Source organism: Peromyscus leucopus, chromosome 9, assembly GCF_004664715.2.
Source record: "Peromyscus leucopus breed LL Stock chromosome 9, UCI_PerLeu_2.1, whole genome shotgun sequence".
Classification (NCBI taxonomy): Eukaryota; Metazoa; Chordata; class Mammalia; order Rodentia; family Cricetidae; genus Peromyscus; species Peromyscus leucopus.
In genome coordinates, this window is record NC_051070.1 from 104,938,040 (window position 1) to 104,956,903 (window position 18,864).

Here is an 18,864-nt window from a genome sequence, read left to right on the forward strand (position 1 = left end):
TTAGAATAATGTTAACTGAGTCAGCCTTTGGTAGACAAATGCCCTTAAGAATACAAGGATGGAAACCAAACTCAGATCCTTTACTACTGAGCCATCTCTTTAGTTCCCTTGATTAAATCTTTACAAAGCATTTTTTGAAAATTAGGATGCCACAATAAAAGCCTGAGGGGCCCACTAAGGAAAGACGGTCTTAAGTCTATGTGAAGTCTAACTGGGCGATGAAGCAAACTATGCATTTCTTGTCTTTCTGTCCTTGTTACTCTTTGCTGAGTACAACCTGGGTACAGAGGAATGCTTACACACTTTAACTACATTACTTTGGGTTTTAGAAGAATCAGTATTAATTCTGTGTCACTCAATTTGTAATTTCCTTTCACACAAGGCCACCTCAATATATTACTGTTAAGTTTGGTAGTGACTATTTTTCCCTAACTTTTGATGACACTGGAGCTAACTTTGGTTAGGTAACCTTTATTATTTATTCCTTTTCACAATGCAGCTATTTTCCAGATCCAACAATGAACCAAATATTTTAAAATCATGACCATATTTCAAAACCCTTTTCATGCCATTAATATCAAACAATATTTAAAGATTCTTCTAAATAGAGGAAACAATTCTTACATTATAAAATATTCAGTATAGTATGCTGACAAGTAAGATTTTAATCATATAAACTTTTATATTATAAATATAACAAAAACTTTTAAGAAAAATGTCTCCAGAAAACACGATTTATGAAGCAAAAATGTATAGTTATCATCTCTACTCATCAAGCAAATAAAATAAACTCAAACTTTAATTCATTTATATGAATATCCAATGAAGGTATTTTCTGATATAGTCAAAGACTACAATTTTTCAGTAATACCTCTCAACCTCAGAAACTTAAAAATACCTGATGGTGCTGAGAATCATCCAAGGTTTTAAAGACCATTGCAACCATCCCATGTGCTCTCAGGTGCATTCGAAAACTGGGCATGGCACATTTAGTAGCCAAGCTAATAACACTAAAAGGAAACAGATTATGTTAGGACAGCTAAAAATTGCTAGGACATTAGCTGTAGTTTGCATAATTCCAAACAAGCAAATGAGAAAGAAGCAGAGAAGGCTTAAAGTACTGACAACACAAAGATAAAAACCATGGGTAGCCGGGCAGTGGTTTAATCCCAGCACTCGGGAGGCAGAGCCAGGCGGATCTCTGTGAGTTCGAGGCCAGCCTGGGCTACCAAGTGAGTCCCAGGAAAGGCGCAAAGCTACACAGAGAAACCCTGTCTCGGGAGAAAAAAAAAAAAAAAAAAAAAAAAAAAAAAAACATGGGTAAACCATCATTTTCAAACATGTACCAAGGCTTTGAGTGTGACTGGGCACATACTACATTTATAAAAATCAATAGCATGATGTCTGTAGTGTATTCCTAAAGTCACTACAACCATTAAAATCATTATCTTTCATAATGCTGCTATTATATGAAAACTAGAAGTGGTTATATTTGATTGGATATACTCCAACTCACTATAAATAATACAACCAGGTCTAGGTATTCACTCTATTACATTTACGTAAAAGATGACCCATGTCTCTGCTCAAATCAATTTATCACTTGATGTCTGTAATTTTGAGATAATTGGGGGAAAAAAAAACCCACCCTCACGCTGGGCGATAGTTGCGCACACCTTTAATCCCAGCACTGAGGAGGCAAAGGCAGGCGGATCTGTGAGTTCGAGGCCAGCCTGGTCTACAGAGTGAGTTCCAGGACAGCCAGGGCTGTTACACGAGAAACGCTGTCTCGAAAAAACAACAACAACAAAAAAACCACCCTCAGATTCCTGAGTATACTATTTATTCTTTTAGCATCTGGAAACTGAAGCCTATACTAAAGAAAAAAGGAAACATTTAATGTATCACTGATTATCGACACAAAATTTTTTAAATTAGCTTTACTAACAAATTTAAAGCCATCTAATTGAAAAAACTTTAATGACAGAGCATGCACAACATTATAAAATGTAAAATTAAGATCTTACCTAAGGCAACGTGTGTTTAGAGGCTGAGTACTCTTTAAGCCACTTAACAAGTATTCAATGTCATCGGTGAACTCTTGATTTTCACCAAATTCCACCACATCATTGAAGTGCTTCACGTGCTGAACAACAGTATATAACTGCCAAGAAAAAAATAAGCCCACCTCTTTCGTAACTAAGAACTAGCATATCTAAATCGCTGTATTTAATAAAAAGCCTATACAATCATTCATTAGATGTCAACAAAAATGTTTTTAAATCACTAGTACTAGTAGGACAAAGTACATCTGTGGTTCAAATATGTGGCTATTGGTGTAGTGATATCTGTTTAAGACAAAAGGCTAAATGTTACACATAGAAATCTATCCACGTGCAGTAAAACTGGATATGGCCGCTTACTTCTTTGTCTTCTTTTCTGCATTTCAGTGCAGTAACTATATCTTGGTAGGGCTGAGTAGGTATTGTCACAGTTTTTATCACTTTGAGTGGTGGTGCAGGAGCCTTAAAAACTCCATCATCTTTTTGATTTGGTTCCTTTGAAGACAGCCTCACCTATTAATAAAGGTATTAAATTAGTTGTTCTAAGCAAATATTTTAAAAGGTAACATCTTGTCTATGTGACAAATTTAGCTTTTAAAAAGTAAATGAAGTTTTTGTTTTTGTTTTTGTTTTTTTTTTTTTAAGGGAGAAGAGGGAGGCTGCTGAAAGGTCCTAAGAGATAATTCAAATTCCATGCACTACTAAGATTTAAATGTTTCAAACACAAAAGAACCACTTGAGAAATACTTTTAGCTTTTTTAAACGTCACATTTCATATCATTTGTTTGCTTCCAGGACTGTTAAGAGAATAAAGAACCACAATTGCATGCATGAGTAGCATTGATAAGCAGTTAGACAGGGCTTCAGAAAAACTACAGCAAAGGAATCATAAAAGCATAGGAAACTAAAGCAATAAAGGATAAAAATAAGTTGTAACAAGAACAAAGCATGTTTCAGCATCACAAATAATATACATATACAAGCATATATGACAGGGACATCATAATCAATTTAAGGGAAAACCCTATACTATAGTTCTATTCTTGGAACTGAGGATGAGCAGTTGTCTATGCATGAGGCCCTTGACTTCACTCTATCCCCAAATTTTTGTTAATGTTATAACAACTCATTCCTTTCGAAGTTTCACTATTAAAACACTCTTACACATAAAATAAAAATAAAATAATTACTGAAAAGACAGAGGCACCAAACTTGAAGTGATTCTCTACTCAGCCTTCAAGTGCTGTGATTACAGGTATGGACCATCATGCCTAGCTCTGTTATAAGTTCTGAGATCAACAGGCTGGGAGAACGAACACTCAGTTGGTGAAGTGCCTGCCACGCAAGCATGAGGACCGAGTCTGGACCCTCAGCATATATACATAAAAATAAATGAAAAAATAACCGGGCACAGCAATAAAGCAAGACAACACATCAGCAGCTGGGGGTGAAGATTAGTGCATCCTTGAAGCTCACTAGTCGAGCTGAACCAGCCAAAATCAATGAGACCCTTTCTCAAAATGAGGCAGAGAGGGCCAGTGAGATTGCTGATCAAGTAAAGGCACTTGCCAAGCAAGCCTGACAACCTGAGCTTGAGCCCCAGAACCCACATGATGGAAGAAAAGAAACTATTTTTTTTTTCCATTGATGTTTTGCCTACACGTATGTTTGTGTGAGGGTGTCAGAACTTGGAATTACAGACAGTTGTTAGCTGCCATGTAGGTCCTGGGAATTGAACCTGGGTCCTCTAGAAGAGCAGCCAGTGCTCTTAACTGCTGAGCCATCTCTCCAGCCGAAATTACTCTTGAAAGTTGTCCTCTATTGCATACACACACAGCTGCACACACACCCACACAGATACATACATAATACCACACACACAAAGAATCAGTACAAATACTTTATATCAGGAATAATTTTTCTTAAACCCTAAATACTAAATTCTATGAAACGTGAATCATGGTTAAATGCTCTGGTTTGGTCTTTTGTTGTTGTTTTGTTTCTGAAATAGTCTCAGTATGAAGTCCAGGTTGGCCTTGAACTCCTACAAAGTTTTTATTTGCAAAGCTTTTCAATTATAACCTTGAAAGAATAAAAATTAAGATAGTAGCGATCTAGATTAACTTATAAATTATTTTAAAAGGAAAAATAAAACGTTTTACTTACTGTGACATTCTGAGGTTTTACTACTGGTGGTCCAGGCAGTTCTTCTGAGTCTGGATGGTTCCAATGCCTGGCATTATATACAGCTTTTGTAGGTGACTAGTAAAATGAGAAAAAGATCAACTGCTTCCATCTCGTTTTTGTATCCCTTACACAAAGGTGTCATTTATATAGAATAACTGAAATGCATAAACATACATCTTAGACCAAAAAAGAGGCTTTTGCTAGCCTAAGTCAGATAGAATCACTTTGGTATTTAGCACAGAATTGGCAACTGCTCTTCTGTGCAACTAATCAACCAGAAGAAAGCACTTGAAACTGCTAACAAGCACATAGATTATATAGCAGTTGTCTAAGAGGAACATAAAGAACAGAGAGCTAGTTTATGTTTCATCTATCCCATGCATATGTGTGTGACCCAATTTTTCTGTTTTAGTGCAACACACACAAAATAAAGAGCATTTGTACAAAATCCTAGCCCAATAATGGCCAAATACCACTGTTGCCATTACTCTTATGAACTAGATTTGCATTAAGTAATGATTCATTATCACATCTAGATAAGTTATGAACTCACATAAGGACTTGATCAGATTTTCTGGGTCTTATGTGCACAGAGTGGATTTAACATAAATTCTAAAAACTAGCTCTCTGTTCATGTTCATCTTAGACAACCACTATACAAGCTGTGTGCCTGTTAACTATTAAATCCTTGATTCAAGGAACCTCTAGGACCTCAAGTACACTCAAGGCCCTGGCTCTAAGTACAGGCTTTTGGTATAAATCTGTCCTGGGTTGGAACTGTGCTGGTAGTGCACCTGCCTAGCATGCACAAGGCCCCTGGTTCCATTTACACCAGTGCAAAAAAGTCAGAGACAGAGAAAAGTGCTTGAACATGCAAACATTCTACTGATTTTTATTTGTTTTTTAAATTTTTTTTGTTTATTTTACAAGTACTGGTGTTTTGCCTGCTTATAGATCTGGGTACCACAACTGTGAGTTACAAACAGTTCTGAGGTGCCATGTGAGTGCTGGGAATTGAACCCAGGTCCTCTGAGGAGTAGTCAGTGCTCTTAACCACTTAGCCATCTTTCCAAGACCCCATTCTATTTCTTTTAAGAATGTACTGACTCTAGGTAATAATCTCAGGAATAAGAGTATATTGCTATTTTCCATTGAGTTGGCTTCCAAAAGTGTGTGTGTAGGGGAGAAGGGTGTTACCCTTTTTATGCCACGATTTTTATTTTAACAAGACCAAATTCATGAGTTTTAAATAAGACTATAGTAAAGACAAAAACAGTAAGCTGGCTATACTTCACCCAGACTTATTCACAAAGATTTCATGAACACAGCAATGTATTCCCACCAATCAGCATAAGTCTGTCTAAATGAATGTTCAAAGTGCTGCAATATATAACTGTGTCTGTCTGGACATAGTGCCTTACTAGCAAAGAAAAGAAGAGAAAGAAGAGAGGAAGAAAAACAAAAAGCCAACAGACACTGGGGAGTCAAAGAAAAACTACATATACAAAATAGTAGGGAGGTGATGAAGAGATGGCTCAAGGGTAAAGAGCACACTGGCTGCTCTTCCTGAAGACGCAGGTTTGATTTCCCAGCACCTACAAAGCAGCTCACAGCAGCCTGCAACTCCAGTTCCAGGAGTCCAATGCCTTCTTCTGGCCTCAATGGGAACTAGGCTTACAGTGCACAGATATACACACAGGCAAAACAACCATAAACATAAAATATAAATTTTAAAAAAAATGGTTTAAAAGGAAGTAATTTAAATATAAATACTCAGTATATGAAAGAATGCAACTAAAGTAAAAAAAAGCAATCTAAAGCCAAGTTCTTACATTATTACTACTCTGAAGAATTAGCCAATACTAAGTGATTTCCAAGAGATATTACGAAGCAAAATAAGCAAAGCACAAAAAAAAAATCTCTTCTAAGTCAGGCATGGTGATACCCACCCTTTAATCCCAACAATCTGAGGCCAAAACAGACAGATCTCTGAGTCAAGGTCAATATGGTCTAGACAGCAAGCTCCAGGGCAACCAAGTCTACCTAGTAAGACCCTGTCTCAAAAACAACCGGGGCAACCAAGTCTACCTAGTAAGACCCTGTCTCAAAAACAAAACACCAACAACAGAAAGCCCATATAAGTAGGGTGTGGTCGCATAGGCCTATAATATTAGCTCTCAGGAGATTGAAGCCAGAGGATTTGGGGATACACAGTAAGTTCCAGGTCAGACCAGGACACAGTAAGACCCTTTTATTATTAAAACAAACAAAAAAAACAAAAAACCCTCAAACAAAAAACAAATTTTACTTTTTATCAAGGAAAGTGAGTAAGAAAAAGTTAGGTGATTTTTATAAAAAGGAAAACAGACAATAAAAGGCAATAAAAGGTTCCTTACAAATGGTGAGAAGTGTGAACACATCTCAAATGAAGTGACCCTTAACTAAATTAACTTTTTTAAAAATAGATTTTACTTTTGGAAAAATGTTAATGTTGTGTATACCATTCACTAAGAATGGAAAGAACATGAAAAAAAACCTAAAATTTAAAGCAAACCAGAACCAAGAAACCTACTCATATTTCAAATAAATGAGGAAGGATAGACCAACTGACCAAGAGACAGACTAACCTCAAGTACTATGTGAAAATAGCAAGTGACTTTACACCTTTAATCTTAGTGGGCAACGCAAGTGTAACCTGTAAACAAATTCTGGATAACTTGCGTCTTCGTGCAGTATATATATGTGTGCCTTGGTGTGCAAGCCTGTAGAGACCACAAATCAATGTCAGGCGTCCTCCTCTACTGCTCTTCCAAAGGACTTGTATTCCATTCCCAGAACCCACATGGTGGCTCACGGCCATTTGTAACTCCAGTTCCAGAGGATCTAGCACTCCCTCTGCCTCTGTGGGCACCAGGCATGCACAAAATGACTTTAAAAAAAAAAAACAAAAAACAAAAAACAAACAAACAAAAAAAACCACTCATATACACCTAAAAAAAAAGCACTCGAATGAAGGAAAACTAAGAGTAGTAGTATTTTAGTAGCATTTAAAAAAAATTAAAGAAAAAGGGATTATACAGAAAAATTATTTTAAATTTCCTCAGTATTTTTACTTCATTACTTATATAGATCAACAGTTGAGAATGCCTAGTTTGGTATTCAAACACTATTTCTATAAAAGAAAGATAATGCTAAAACTATTTAAAATTCCAGTTTGGAAAAACAGTCCAGCAAATGTTCAAAGACATTCTTTTTCTTTCTTCTGGTATCCCCAAACAGCTAGCACTGTGAAGATCACACATGGAATAAAGAGACAAGGAAGAAGAGCCAATCAGGATGACTTTCTTCCACATCCAGAGTCAACCAGGACCCACTTTAAACTACTCTGGATTGTCAATCTAAACTGTAAATAGATGGTCATGACTTAACTTCTTCCTTTTTTTTTTTTTTTCTTTTGAAACAGGATTTGTGTAGCCCTGGCTGTCCTGGAACTCACTCTGTGGACTGGCTGGTCTCAAACTCAGAACTCTGCCTCCTGAGTGCTGGGATTAAAGGCATGTGCCACCACACCTGGATAGCTTTTAACTTTATACTCTGCAACATTCCCAACCATCACACCAGCTCTAATCTATCTTTTATTTTATTGGTTTTTTGAGACAGGATTTCTCTGTGTTGCTTTGCGCCTTTCCTGGAACTCGCTTTGGAGACCAGGCTGGCCTCGAACTCACAGAGATCCACATGCCTCTGCCTCCTGAGTGCTGGGATTAAAGGCGTGCGCCACCACCACCCAGCTAGTCTATCTTTTATTCAGGCTTCACATGCATTAACATCTCAGTTTCTAGTTTTTAGAAATCACTACCACCTAGATGTCGGAATTCTCAAATGGTAGGTAAATCCTCAAATATAGGACAAAAGCAACACTCAGTAAATACACTGGACCAAAAAAAAAGCTGTTTTGGGAAAGTGAGTTCTAACTGCTAAAACAAGCACCGTGTGAAGGAACATTTGTTCTTGGGTGAGATGTGGGAGTACTTGTCCTTTAAAATCTCTTCAGTTACAGGATTCTGTTTTTAAATCGAGAACTTATATAAATTAATTAATTTCAGCAAACAAAAAAGAATTTATAAAATATAAAGCTATATACAACTTTAAACTTGCAGCCTCATACAATTGCAACTTTCTAATACAAATTAGTATATACTCATGATTTATAATGAGAAGTAAATTTTAATCCAAATGCCAGAAGCTTACTATCTAGTGTCATATTGAGTAACAGAAGGAAAGTAAAAATTTAAGTCCAAAATGTTCCTTAGAAAGTCAGACAAAAGATAGGACCAGATGGGCCCCGTTTTAAACTACAAAGAAACACTGAAAAGCAGTGGTAGAAATATTTGAAAATTGAAACCACAACTGATCTTATATTAGTTTCAAAGATCCAGAAGTAGTCTTAGTTGTAAAACAAGATGGCCAACATCCCAGGAAAAATGCCACCTTCCAAGCACTGAAGGTGATTCTGGCTGATTATAAAAACATTGCCTCAGAAGCAGACAGGAGTGAGTAGAAGTTGAATTTAAAGTGGGCAGAGCAAGCAGAAGAAATGATCTCTGTAAATCAGCACATGTATGACAGCCACAAATAAGGGAGGTAGGAAAATGGTAGCCAGAAATCAGAAACTGGTTAGCATTTCATAAACAAAAAAGCACCAGAATTTCCAAACGATCAACCACTAAGACCTAACCAAGGTTACTTAAATACAGTTATGTTCAAGTCTAATTCCTAAAGTTCCTTTATTTTCCTAACCAGAAAATGACTCTTAGTCTTTTCTTTTTCATTTGTTTTTTAACATGTGTATGACTGTTTTGCATCCATGAATGTATATGTTAACACATGCATGTCTGAAGCCTACAGAGGTCAGAAGAGGGTGTCAGATGCTGAAATGAATGGTATGAACCATCATGTGGGTCCTGGGGAATCAAACCTGGGTCCTCTGGAAAAGCATGAATGCTCTCAACAACCAAGCCAATTCTCAAGTCCAGCAAATGACTTTTTAAAGTCATATTTCAACCGTTTTTTTTTAACCAGTTTTCTTCACTTTCATTTTTCTGTAGCATGTAACCTCCAGCCAACATTCAATCCTAACATAACAACTCCTGCCTACATTCTTGGTAAGGTGAAAACTGTACAGATGACATACTTAATAAAGTTAATGCAGGGCTGGAGAAGATGGGTCAGCAGCTGAGTGCATTTGCAGAGGACCTAGATTTGGTTCCCAGTAACCACATGGCAGTTCACAGCCATCTATAACTCCAGTACCAGGGAATCTGACAAATTCTTCTGACCTTGGGCAACCAGGCATACATGTGGGTGCACATACATACATGTAGACTTTTAAACATAAAATAAGTATCTAAAAAAAAAAATTTTTTTTTTAAAAAGAAAGTTAATGTTTATGAGAAGGTAGAGAAAAGGAAACTCTTAGCTAGCTAGCCTATGTCTGTATTATTAAGGTGAGAAAATGACTTAAATGATCAAGAAACCGTCCACAAATACTAAGACCCAATAAATGGTCAAGCATACTAAAGATAATGACACTAGATTTCTCACTCTAGACAAAGACAAGTAAAATATAAAAGCATGAAGGCTAGAATAAACCTGGTGCTGGCCCAGAAGTGAAAGCACCTCATGAACTCTAGGTTCTACAAAACTAGGTATGCAATCATATGTAAAAACACAGCATGAGGGGTAGAGATATATAGGTCAGAAGTAGAGGATTGCCTGGCATATGCAAGGCCCTAACTAAGTATAAGGCACTGGGTTTAAGTCCGTAGTCTTTACAACAAGAAGAATGTATACGTTTCACATGTTTCAGAGCTGTGTACTTAACAGGGTTTTGAAGCAATGAGAACACAGTATCTCCTCTAGTGTTCCTACCAAGAACATGGCAACTACATTGAGTCAGAGGAAGTACTAGACAAATCCAAGTTGAGGCCATTCTACAGCTACTGAGAACATTTCCTAAATCCACTCACACCCCTTCTCTCTTATGGTATCTGAAAGATAATCTACATAAAAATTCCTTGGAGAATTTAGTTTTCTGTGAATCCTAATTACTCACACAAAAGGAGGGAGTATTTAAGTCTCTTCAGGGAATAAAATACTAAAACTACTACTATATTACAACAAGGCTTTACCCACATTACATCTTTCAAATATGTTCAATCCCATAGCAAGTTTAAAAAAAATCAAAAGTAATTTCCTTAATTTTCTTGGCACTATAATATCGTGTCCATCAAGACAGTAGCAAATAGGTCTGCTGCCGACTTGTTTTCATGACCTGATTTACTTTAGGCCGGATAAATTACACCAAAATCAGGTCAAGTGCATGTACAATCTTAATTTTTTAAGTTGTGTGAATAGCAAAGCAAAATCCCTCAATATTAAGTTGAAAACTAAATTTAAAAACTTAACATAGGGCTGCGGGTATAGCTCAGTGGTAGAGTGCTTGCCTAGGATGTATGAGGCCTTGGTTTAGATAACTAACATGGCAAAACAAAACACTCCAAAAATTAAATACAAATAAGGGGGGAAAAGATGATTAAGAATTTTTTTTTTAAAGAATTGTTCTATTGTGAGAACTAGAGAGTTCTGCACACCAGCTAGCCTTGAACTAACAGAGATCTATCCCCCTGCTTCCGCTGGGATGAAAGGCCTGTGGCACCATGCCTGCTATGTAGCCCAGTCTGACTTCAAACTTATGGCAAGTTTCCTCTATCAAGCTTCCCAAGTGCCAGCTAGTTATTACAGGTGTGTGCCACCATGCCCAGCTTCTGACCAGTCATCCTCAGTAAAATACTAACAGCAAAAAGAGCTGCAAAGCTCAAGCATCACTATTTACTATCCCAGTAATTATCATTAATAACATTATAATGTGGTTATCTGTGCACAGGATGGAACAGTAAACCAAATACAAAATTCTGTCACATCAGGACTCACAAAATGGCTCAGCAAGTAAAAGCCCTTGCTATAAACATCTGATAAACTGAGTTCAATCCCTGGATTACATAATAAAAAAACTCCAGAGGTTTGCCCTCTGACCTCCTTACAAGTACTATGGCATGTAAATGGCCTCTCCCCCAACCCACTAATAATAAATATATTTTTTAATTCTGCTTTGCTAAATTTAAAGTAAAGCTATCCATATAAACTTATAGCTTATTTTTTCTAGCTGTCTGATGACAGGGCCTATAGGCAATGAACATAGTTAGCACTCAAGTATTCTAAGTATTTAGGCTGTACAAAAAGAACTAAGAATCCCAAGAAAAATGAATTCTTTAACTGAAAAAAGGAAAGTATATGATGAATCTCGGTCTCTTTACTGTGCAGAAAACAAAGAAGTGCTCAAAGACGTTGGGTTTACATAAAAGAGAAGCAAGAGAGCTCGAAACGGTTCCATTCCCACTAGCCAAATCTAAAACAACTAGGGCATACAAAGAAAAGTCAAAACCTATCATACTACATCTAATAAGTTAAAAAAGTTTATTATACATTATTATACCTTAAGGAATACAAAATGTTTTGATAAACATGAAAACAATGAAATGATTAATACAAGTTAAGAATGTATCCATCCCTTCCATAAATATTTTTTGCAGTGTGGTAAAAGGACCTAAAATCTACTCATTTAGCAAATTTTTGATATACAATATTAACATTAACTGTATTTCTGTTATATATTGGACTTTAGATTTACTAATTCTACTTCACTGTACCTTTTGGATGATTATTCCAACATCTCCCCATTTCCTTTGCCTCGGTGCCATTATTCTATTTCTCAACACTTTGCCTCTTTCTTTTAGATTTGCCATAAAAGTGATGTCACTCATGGCTTACTATATTATGAACAATGCTAATAAGTAATACATTTAATCTGTCAATGGTGTGAGAGACTATTTACACTATTCCTTACACTATTTACTACTATTCTTCTCAAAGTAGAGGCAGCAATCTGAAGGTTTTTCACCAGTCTGCAACTGTCGTGTAACAAAAGACAGCGACAGGGTTTATGACGGTTTGAGTAAGAACAGTGTCCACAGCTTCATGTGTGAATATGTTCAATCACAGCAACAGCGTGGTTTAGGAAGAAGGAGGAGGTACGGCCTTCTAAAAGGTGTATAACTGGGAGTGGGCTTTGAAGTTTCAAGTGTGCATGTCTCCCTCCCCGCTGCCCTCTTTCAGCCTGCAACTTGTGGATCAGATATGAGATCTCAGCTCCTTCCCCAGCACCATTCCTGCCCACCTGCTGCCACTCTCCCTGCCACAATAAGGAACTAACCCTTGAGACTGTAAGCAAGCTCACAATGCAATGCTTCCTTCTATAAGCTGTCTTGGTCAAGGTGTCTCTTCACAATAATAAACAGTAACTAAGACAAGGCTCAATACTAGATGCAAGCAACAATGAGTTAAATGATATAATGCAGAATAAGATATTCACATGGTGTCAGAATAGACCTAATAAAATTATAAAAAGGAAAATGTGCCTTTGTTTTAAACAAAGCTCATGATCAAAGCCTTTGTTAGTTGTTCAAACAGTATTAAAGGCCAAGAATACATATACAAGGCCCTAGATTCAATCCCCCATACTGTAGAAAGTAGGTGGAGGGATAAATGAAAATATATTAAGAGTGGAATAACCAGAAATTATAGAGCTTCAAAGGTAAAGAAACACACACAATTATAACCAATGAAGTCCTGCAAAAAGAAAAAAAAGTTTAACCAAAATCTAGTCCAGGATATATATATTTATATTTATTATATAGTTATTATGTTATATAATAAATATATATTTATTAATTTACACCTTCCTACACAAATAGTGAAGCAAATTAAAAACCAAGGGGATTATAGATAACTTCTAAGTGTGGAGTAGTCCTAAAGACAAATATCACAGCCTCCTAATAAAAATAAGTGAAAGGGATTATTTTAAATAAGAATCTATTTAAATAAGGTATTTGTGAGGACAAAATATACCAAACTGCTACAAGATTCTGGTTGGAAGGTCTGGGGAAGGTAACTGAAAGACATCCTGAGGATTTCTAATGAAAACAGAGTATGAATTAGGCATTAATTTAAGATTATATGACCTCAGCTAATATTATACATTCTAATCTAAGTTCATCCATTTTCCTGCAAATTTATTACATTTTTCTTATACAGCTGAAGAGTATTCCATTTTATATTTATATATATATATATATATATATATATATATATATATATATATGTATATACACATATATACACACACACATATATACATATACATTCATCTTTTCATGGACAACCAGGCTGATTCCAAATCCTTTGCTACAGTGAATAAAGCAGAATATGGGGACATAATTATCTGCATAGCAGGGTATGGAGTTCTCTGTGTATATTCCCAAGAGTGAGACAGTTGGGTCATGTGGTAGTTTTACTTTTAATTTTTTGAGAAATATACTGAGCCGAGCGGTGGTGACGCACGCCTTTAATCCCAGCACTTGGGAGGCAGAGGCAGGTGGATCTTTGTGAGTTCAAGGCCAGCCTGGTCTACAGAGTGAGATCCAGGAAAGGCGCAAAACTACACAGAGAAACCCTGTCTCGAAAAACCAGAGAGGGGGGGGGGAGAGGGAGGGAGGGAGGGAGGGAGGGAGGGAGGGAGGGAGGGAGGAGAGAGAGAAATATACTGAACTCCTACAACTAAACAGTAAAAAAAAAAAAAAAAAAAAAAAAAAAAATTTTAAAAAAAGAACAAAAGACTCAATTAGACATTTCTCAAAACACGGACAAATGGAGCTAGGGAGCTAGCTCAGTCAGAAAAGCACTTGCCATACAAGCGTGACCACCTCAGTTCAATTCCAGCACCTACATAAAAGCTGGCACAGCAGCACACGCTTGTAATCCCAGAGTTGGAAAGGCAGAGAAAGGAGGATCCCTGGGCCTTGCTGGACAGTAGAAGTCTAGCTGAATCTGTGAACTCCAGGTTGAGTGAGACACTGTCTCAAAACAATAAGACAGGGAAAAATAGAGAAGACCTAATTCAATCTTCTGGCATCAACAGGTACATGCAGACACACTCATGAAAACATAAATACACGATATATATACACACAAATGACAAGTATATGAAAAGAGTTTCTAATTCAGTAGTCATTATAGAAATGAAGATCAAAGCATAACTATTCCATACCTTCAAGGTAGCTTTTTTTGAAAACAGAATCTCACTATATATCCTTGGCTGGCCTTCAACTTACTACTTAGACCAGACTGGCCTCAAAATCAGAGATTTGCCAGCCTCTGCCCTTCTAAGCTTAAAGGCATGTACCACCATACCTAGCCTACAGTAGCTTTTGTTTAAAGTAAATGTTGGCAAGGATACGGGGGGAAATTTATACAACCTGTACTGCTAATGAGAATATAAAATGAAATGCAAAATAGTTTGCAGCTACTGAAAAAGCTGGACAATGGTATGGCTGTAGGTATTTATCTAAAACAAATGGGAAAAGCCAGGTGGTGGTGGTGGTGGTGGTGGTGGTGGTGGTGGTGGTGGTGCACGCCTTTAATCTTAGCACTCAGGAGGCAGAGTCAGGTGGATTTCTGTGAGTTCGAGGCCAGTCTGGTCTACAGAGCGAGATCCCGGACAGGCTCCAAAGCTACACAGAGAAACCCTGTCTGGAAACCACCCTCCCCCTCCAAAAAAAATTGGGAAAAGAGAAAGAAAGCAACTGGAATTTAGTAGAAACTGTATTTTGAATGTTGGTCCTATCTGGGCAATATGTGATAGAAGACTATTATTACAAGGCAGACCAGCAACAAGCCTTAGTTCCCACCAGCCTCATGACTGTAAGCTTCAACAATCAATATTCTAGAGCATGGAAAAGTAACTTGTAATTCTATATATCCCTATATAGATATACACAACTTCTCATAAAATGGTGTATTTAAAAAAAAGAAAAAAGTGCCGGGCGTTGGTGGCGCACGCCTTTAATCCCAGCACTCGGGAGGCAGAGCCAGGCGGATCTCTGTGAGTTCGAGGCCAGCCTGGGCTACCAAGTGAGCTCCAGGAAAGGCGCAAAGCTACACAGAGAAACCCTGTCTCGAAAAACCAAAAAAAAAAAAAAAGAAAAAAAAAGAAAAAAGAAAAAGATTTACAGGTATCTTGTGAGAAACATTGCCAAGATGGGTGCTGGTAATGTCCCAATAAAAAATTAAGTTGAGCTGTGGTGATTTGAAAGAAAATGGGCCCCAAAGGCAGTAGCATGTGCCCCACCTCACCCCCATCCCAAGAGACAGTGTTTCTCTATGCACAGCCCTGGCTGGCCTCCAACTCTGAGATCCACCTGCCTCTGCCTCCTGAGTGCATGTGCCACCACCTGGCTTTAGGAGGTGTGGCTTTGTTGGAGTAGGTGTGTCACCGTGGGGGTGGGCTTTGAGGTCTCCTATATGTTCAAGTCACACAGTGAGTGTCTCAGACCACTTCCTGTTGCCTGCACGAGATGTAGAGCTCTCTTCTCCCTCTCCAGCACCAGGTCTGCCTGTACACCACCATGACCCACCATGATGGTAACAGACTGAACCTCTCAACTGTAAATTAGCTCCGATTCAATGTTGTCATGGTATCTCTTCACAGTAATAGAAAACTAACTAAAACATGAAACCTTTAATGATAAATAATAAAATAACCACCAATATAGTGTTTTACTTACCCGTTTGGGGCCACTAAAAATCTTTCTGGTATTTTCCTTGGATTTATCTCCTTGTTTATTTATGGGCTTCTTCACACTCTCAGGCACACCAGGCAAGTCCTCTGTAAAATCCAAGTTTTCTGAAACGGTAATCAAAACTAGCTAGCTTTCTAGTATTTCAAATTATCAGAAAACTAAGGCCATTTCTAAGCATAGTGTTGGGGGATGAATGAATGAATGACAAAAAGTAGTAATGGCTGAAAAAGCACTCTAACCCTCACCCTCTACTACAAAACCTGGCTGGTACACGTGTTCTAGTTTTAATTTTGTTAACAGAAAAACCAAATATTTTCTCTTTTACTGAGAATGGGTCTATGTAGCTAGCCCAGGCTGGCCTGGAATTCATTAGATATCCCAAATTGGCTCCAAACTCATGGCAATCCCCCTGCTTCAGCCTCCCAAATACTAAAATTACAGACATGCAACACCCATACCTGACTTAATTTTTTTTCCAAAATAAAAATTGAACTTCATAGATCTTATAACTGCCAGATATATACAGATGCTAGATATATAAAATTTACACAAATTCATATAAATATCAAGTGATACCTAAGTTTCACATTTTTCTAGATTTTAAGTTCATGAAATCATGTTGCATTAAAAGAATACTTGCTGGAAGCCAGTTAGGAAGAGCCAGAATCCAAAGCCAGGTAGTCTGGTGTCAACACTATATGCTTCCAGTACCCACTGCATGCATTTGTGCTAGCCTGGGTATAGAGTGCTTTAATGTAAGATAAGTAGCTTTTGGTGTGGCTTTCAAAGGTCAGAGACATTGTTCAAGCTGTATAAGAGGCTGCTGGCTTCTACAAAGATAACCACTTAAAAAAAATATTTAGCCAGTGGCAGTGGTACAAGACTTTAATCTCAGCACTCGGGAGGCAGAGACAGGCAAATCTCTGTGAGTTCAAGGCCAGCCTGGTCTACAGAGTGAAATCCAGGACAGGAACCCCCTCTCCCCCCAAAAAAAACTACACAGAGAAACCCTGTCTCGAAAAACCAAAAAAAAAAAAAAAAATGTTTAGATTATTTTACGCGTGAGTGCTTTGCCTATATGTATGCATGTGAACCACATGCCTGCCTGGGAACCTGCAGAAATGAAAAGGCATCAGGGGCTGGAGAGATGGCTCAGAGAGCACTGACTGCTCTTCCAGAGGACCTGAGTTCAATTCCCAGCAACCACATGGTGGCCTCACAACCATCTGTAATGAGATCTGGTGCCCTCTTCTGGCCTGCAGTCATATGTGCTGTATACATAATAAATAAATAAATCTTAAAAAAAAAAAAAAAGAAAGAAAGAAAAGAAAAGGCATCAGCTCCCCTAGAACTAAAGTTACGAATGGTCGTGAACAACGATGCTGGGGAATTGAAACCAGGCCCTCTGCAAGAACAACAAACATGCTTAACTGTTGAGCCATCTCTCCAGCCCCATAAAGGACTAAATTTTAAAATGCAAAACCTCTGGGTGTGGTGGCAGAGGCCATAATCCCAGCACTTGGGAGGCTGAGTCAGGAGGAAAACAAAATAACAGGGGTTTTTTTTGGCTAGTACAATGCAGTTCAATGACTCATGAGCCTTCACATAAAACTACTGAAGGATTAGGTTACTTCCTAAATGGTTATAAACATTTTCTTTTAACACATAAGAAGAAAGGGAAGACCTTTCTCTACCTCAACTTTTAAAAATGATTACTGGTTCGCACATTATATCAAGACTCAATTGCAACTTGGTGTTTCTCATCCAAGTGGTCTCTAGCTTTCAAATGTTCAATGTCAACTTTATTTCTCAAAGTGAGTCTATTTTTCACATTTCAGAATTAAAGTTCTATTATTCCAAGATATAAAGACAGATTTGAAATCGCAGATGAGAATAATAACTTACTAGACAAATGAGACTAAAAGTCAAATACCCTGCAGCAGGACAAAAAAAAAAAAAAAGTGCAGGTCCTGACAGCATTAGGTGCCAGATCTCAAGTCTAGTAAGGGCTGCTGCAAACTGCATCTCCCAGAAGAGGCTGATGATGACAATGGTGGATCAATGTTAACTATACTTTTTTAGGGGGTGAAGAGGCTCTAGAAGCTTCTGCTTTAATTCCAGTTTAAAACAGGAAGAATCATCAGGGCTGAGGGTGTAACAACTCAGTGGTAGAGCATCTCTCTCCTGTACAAATCACCCCCAACACCAGAAATAAATTCTAATCAAGCAAATATTTTTTAGGTCCAAAACAGCTAGGTAGCAGGTAGTATCAAGTATGATATACTCTATTTGAGAATCTAAATTCACAAATACAATGGAAATTCTAATTCACAATTACAAACTTCTACAATCTTAGCAGGACAAGAGCTTTTTAAACAATTAAACCAATATAGAAAAGCTGTACTTGGCTGAAAAGACCCTTTATTCTAGTAGTTTTCACAAATTCTTCCTCACTTAACAGTGAATCCTCTACACATAGCCCTTGTTACGGCTAATTATAGCAGAGCTACCTATTTTATTTGTATCTATCTCTCACTAGAGATTCAATTCCTAGGAGAACCTTATCATTGGGCCTACAATCTTAAAAGACAAATTTTCATTATTAAAAGAGAATACTTACCTAGTACTTTTCAATCCTTTGTTTTGTTTTCCTCAGACAGGATTTCTTTGTGTAGCCCTGACTGACCTGGAACTCACTCTGTAGACCAGACTGGCCTTGAACTCACAGATTCACCTGCCCAGCGTACTTTTCAATTTTATGAAACCATAATTTAAGAGGGTTTGAGAATGTTGCAAAAAAAGAAATTTTTTTTTGTTTTGTGCTACTTACAAAGGGTTTAATTAATTTCTTTCGAGTA

At 37.4% G+C, this 18,864-nt stretch overlaps 1 protein-coding gene across 3 annotated transcripts in view; it reads right to left on the reverse strand.

The window, feature by feature from the left end:
• The window catches only part of Wapl (WAPL cohesin release factor), a 67,688-nt gene that overhangs the window by 24,085 nt on the left and 24,739 nt on the right, over window positions 1–18,864 (reverse strand). Inside the window, exons 4-8 of one of the 3 annotated variants that reach the window (XM_028878319.2) lie at window positions 15,992–16,092; window positions 4,230–4,325; window positions 2,424–2,576; window positions 2,028–2,164; window positions 899–1,010 (exon numbers count right to left, since the gene is read on the reverse strand). In XM_028878319.2, the coding sequence (XP_028734152.1) occupies window positions 899–1,010; window positions 2,028–2,164; window positions 2,424–2,576; window positions 4,230–4,325; window positions 15,992–16,092 (599 nt within the window). Of the gene's footprint in view, window positions 1–898; window positions 1,011–2,027; window positions 2,165–2,423; window positions 2,577–4,229; window positions 4,326–15,991; window positions 16,111–18,864 lie in introns of all 3 variants that reach the window. The other 2 variants (XM_028878318.1, XM_028878320.2) reach the window with 2 other exon arrangements.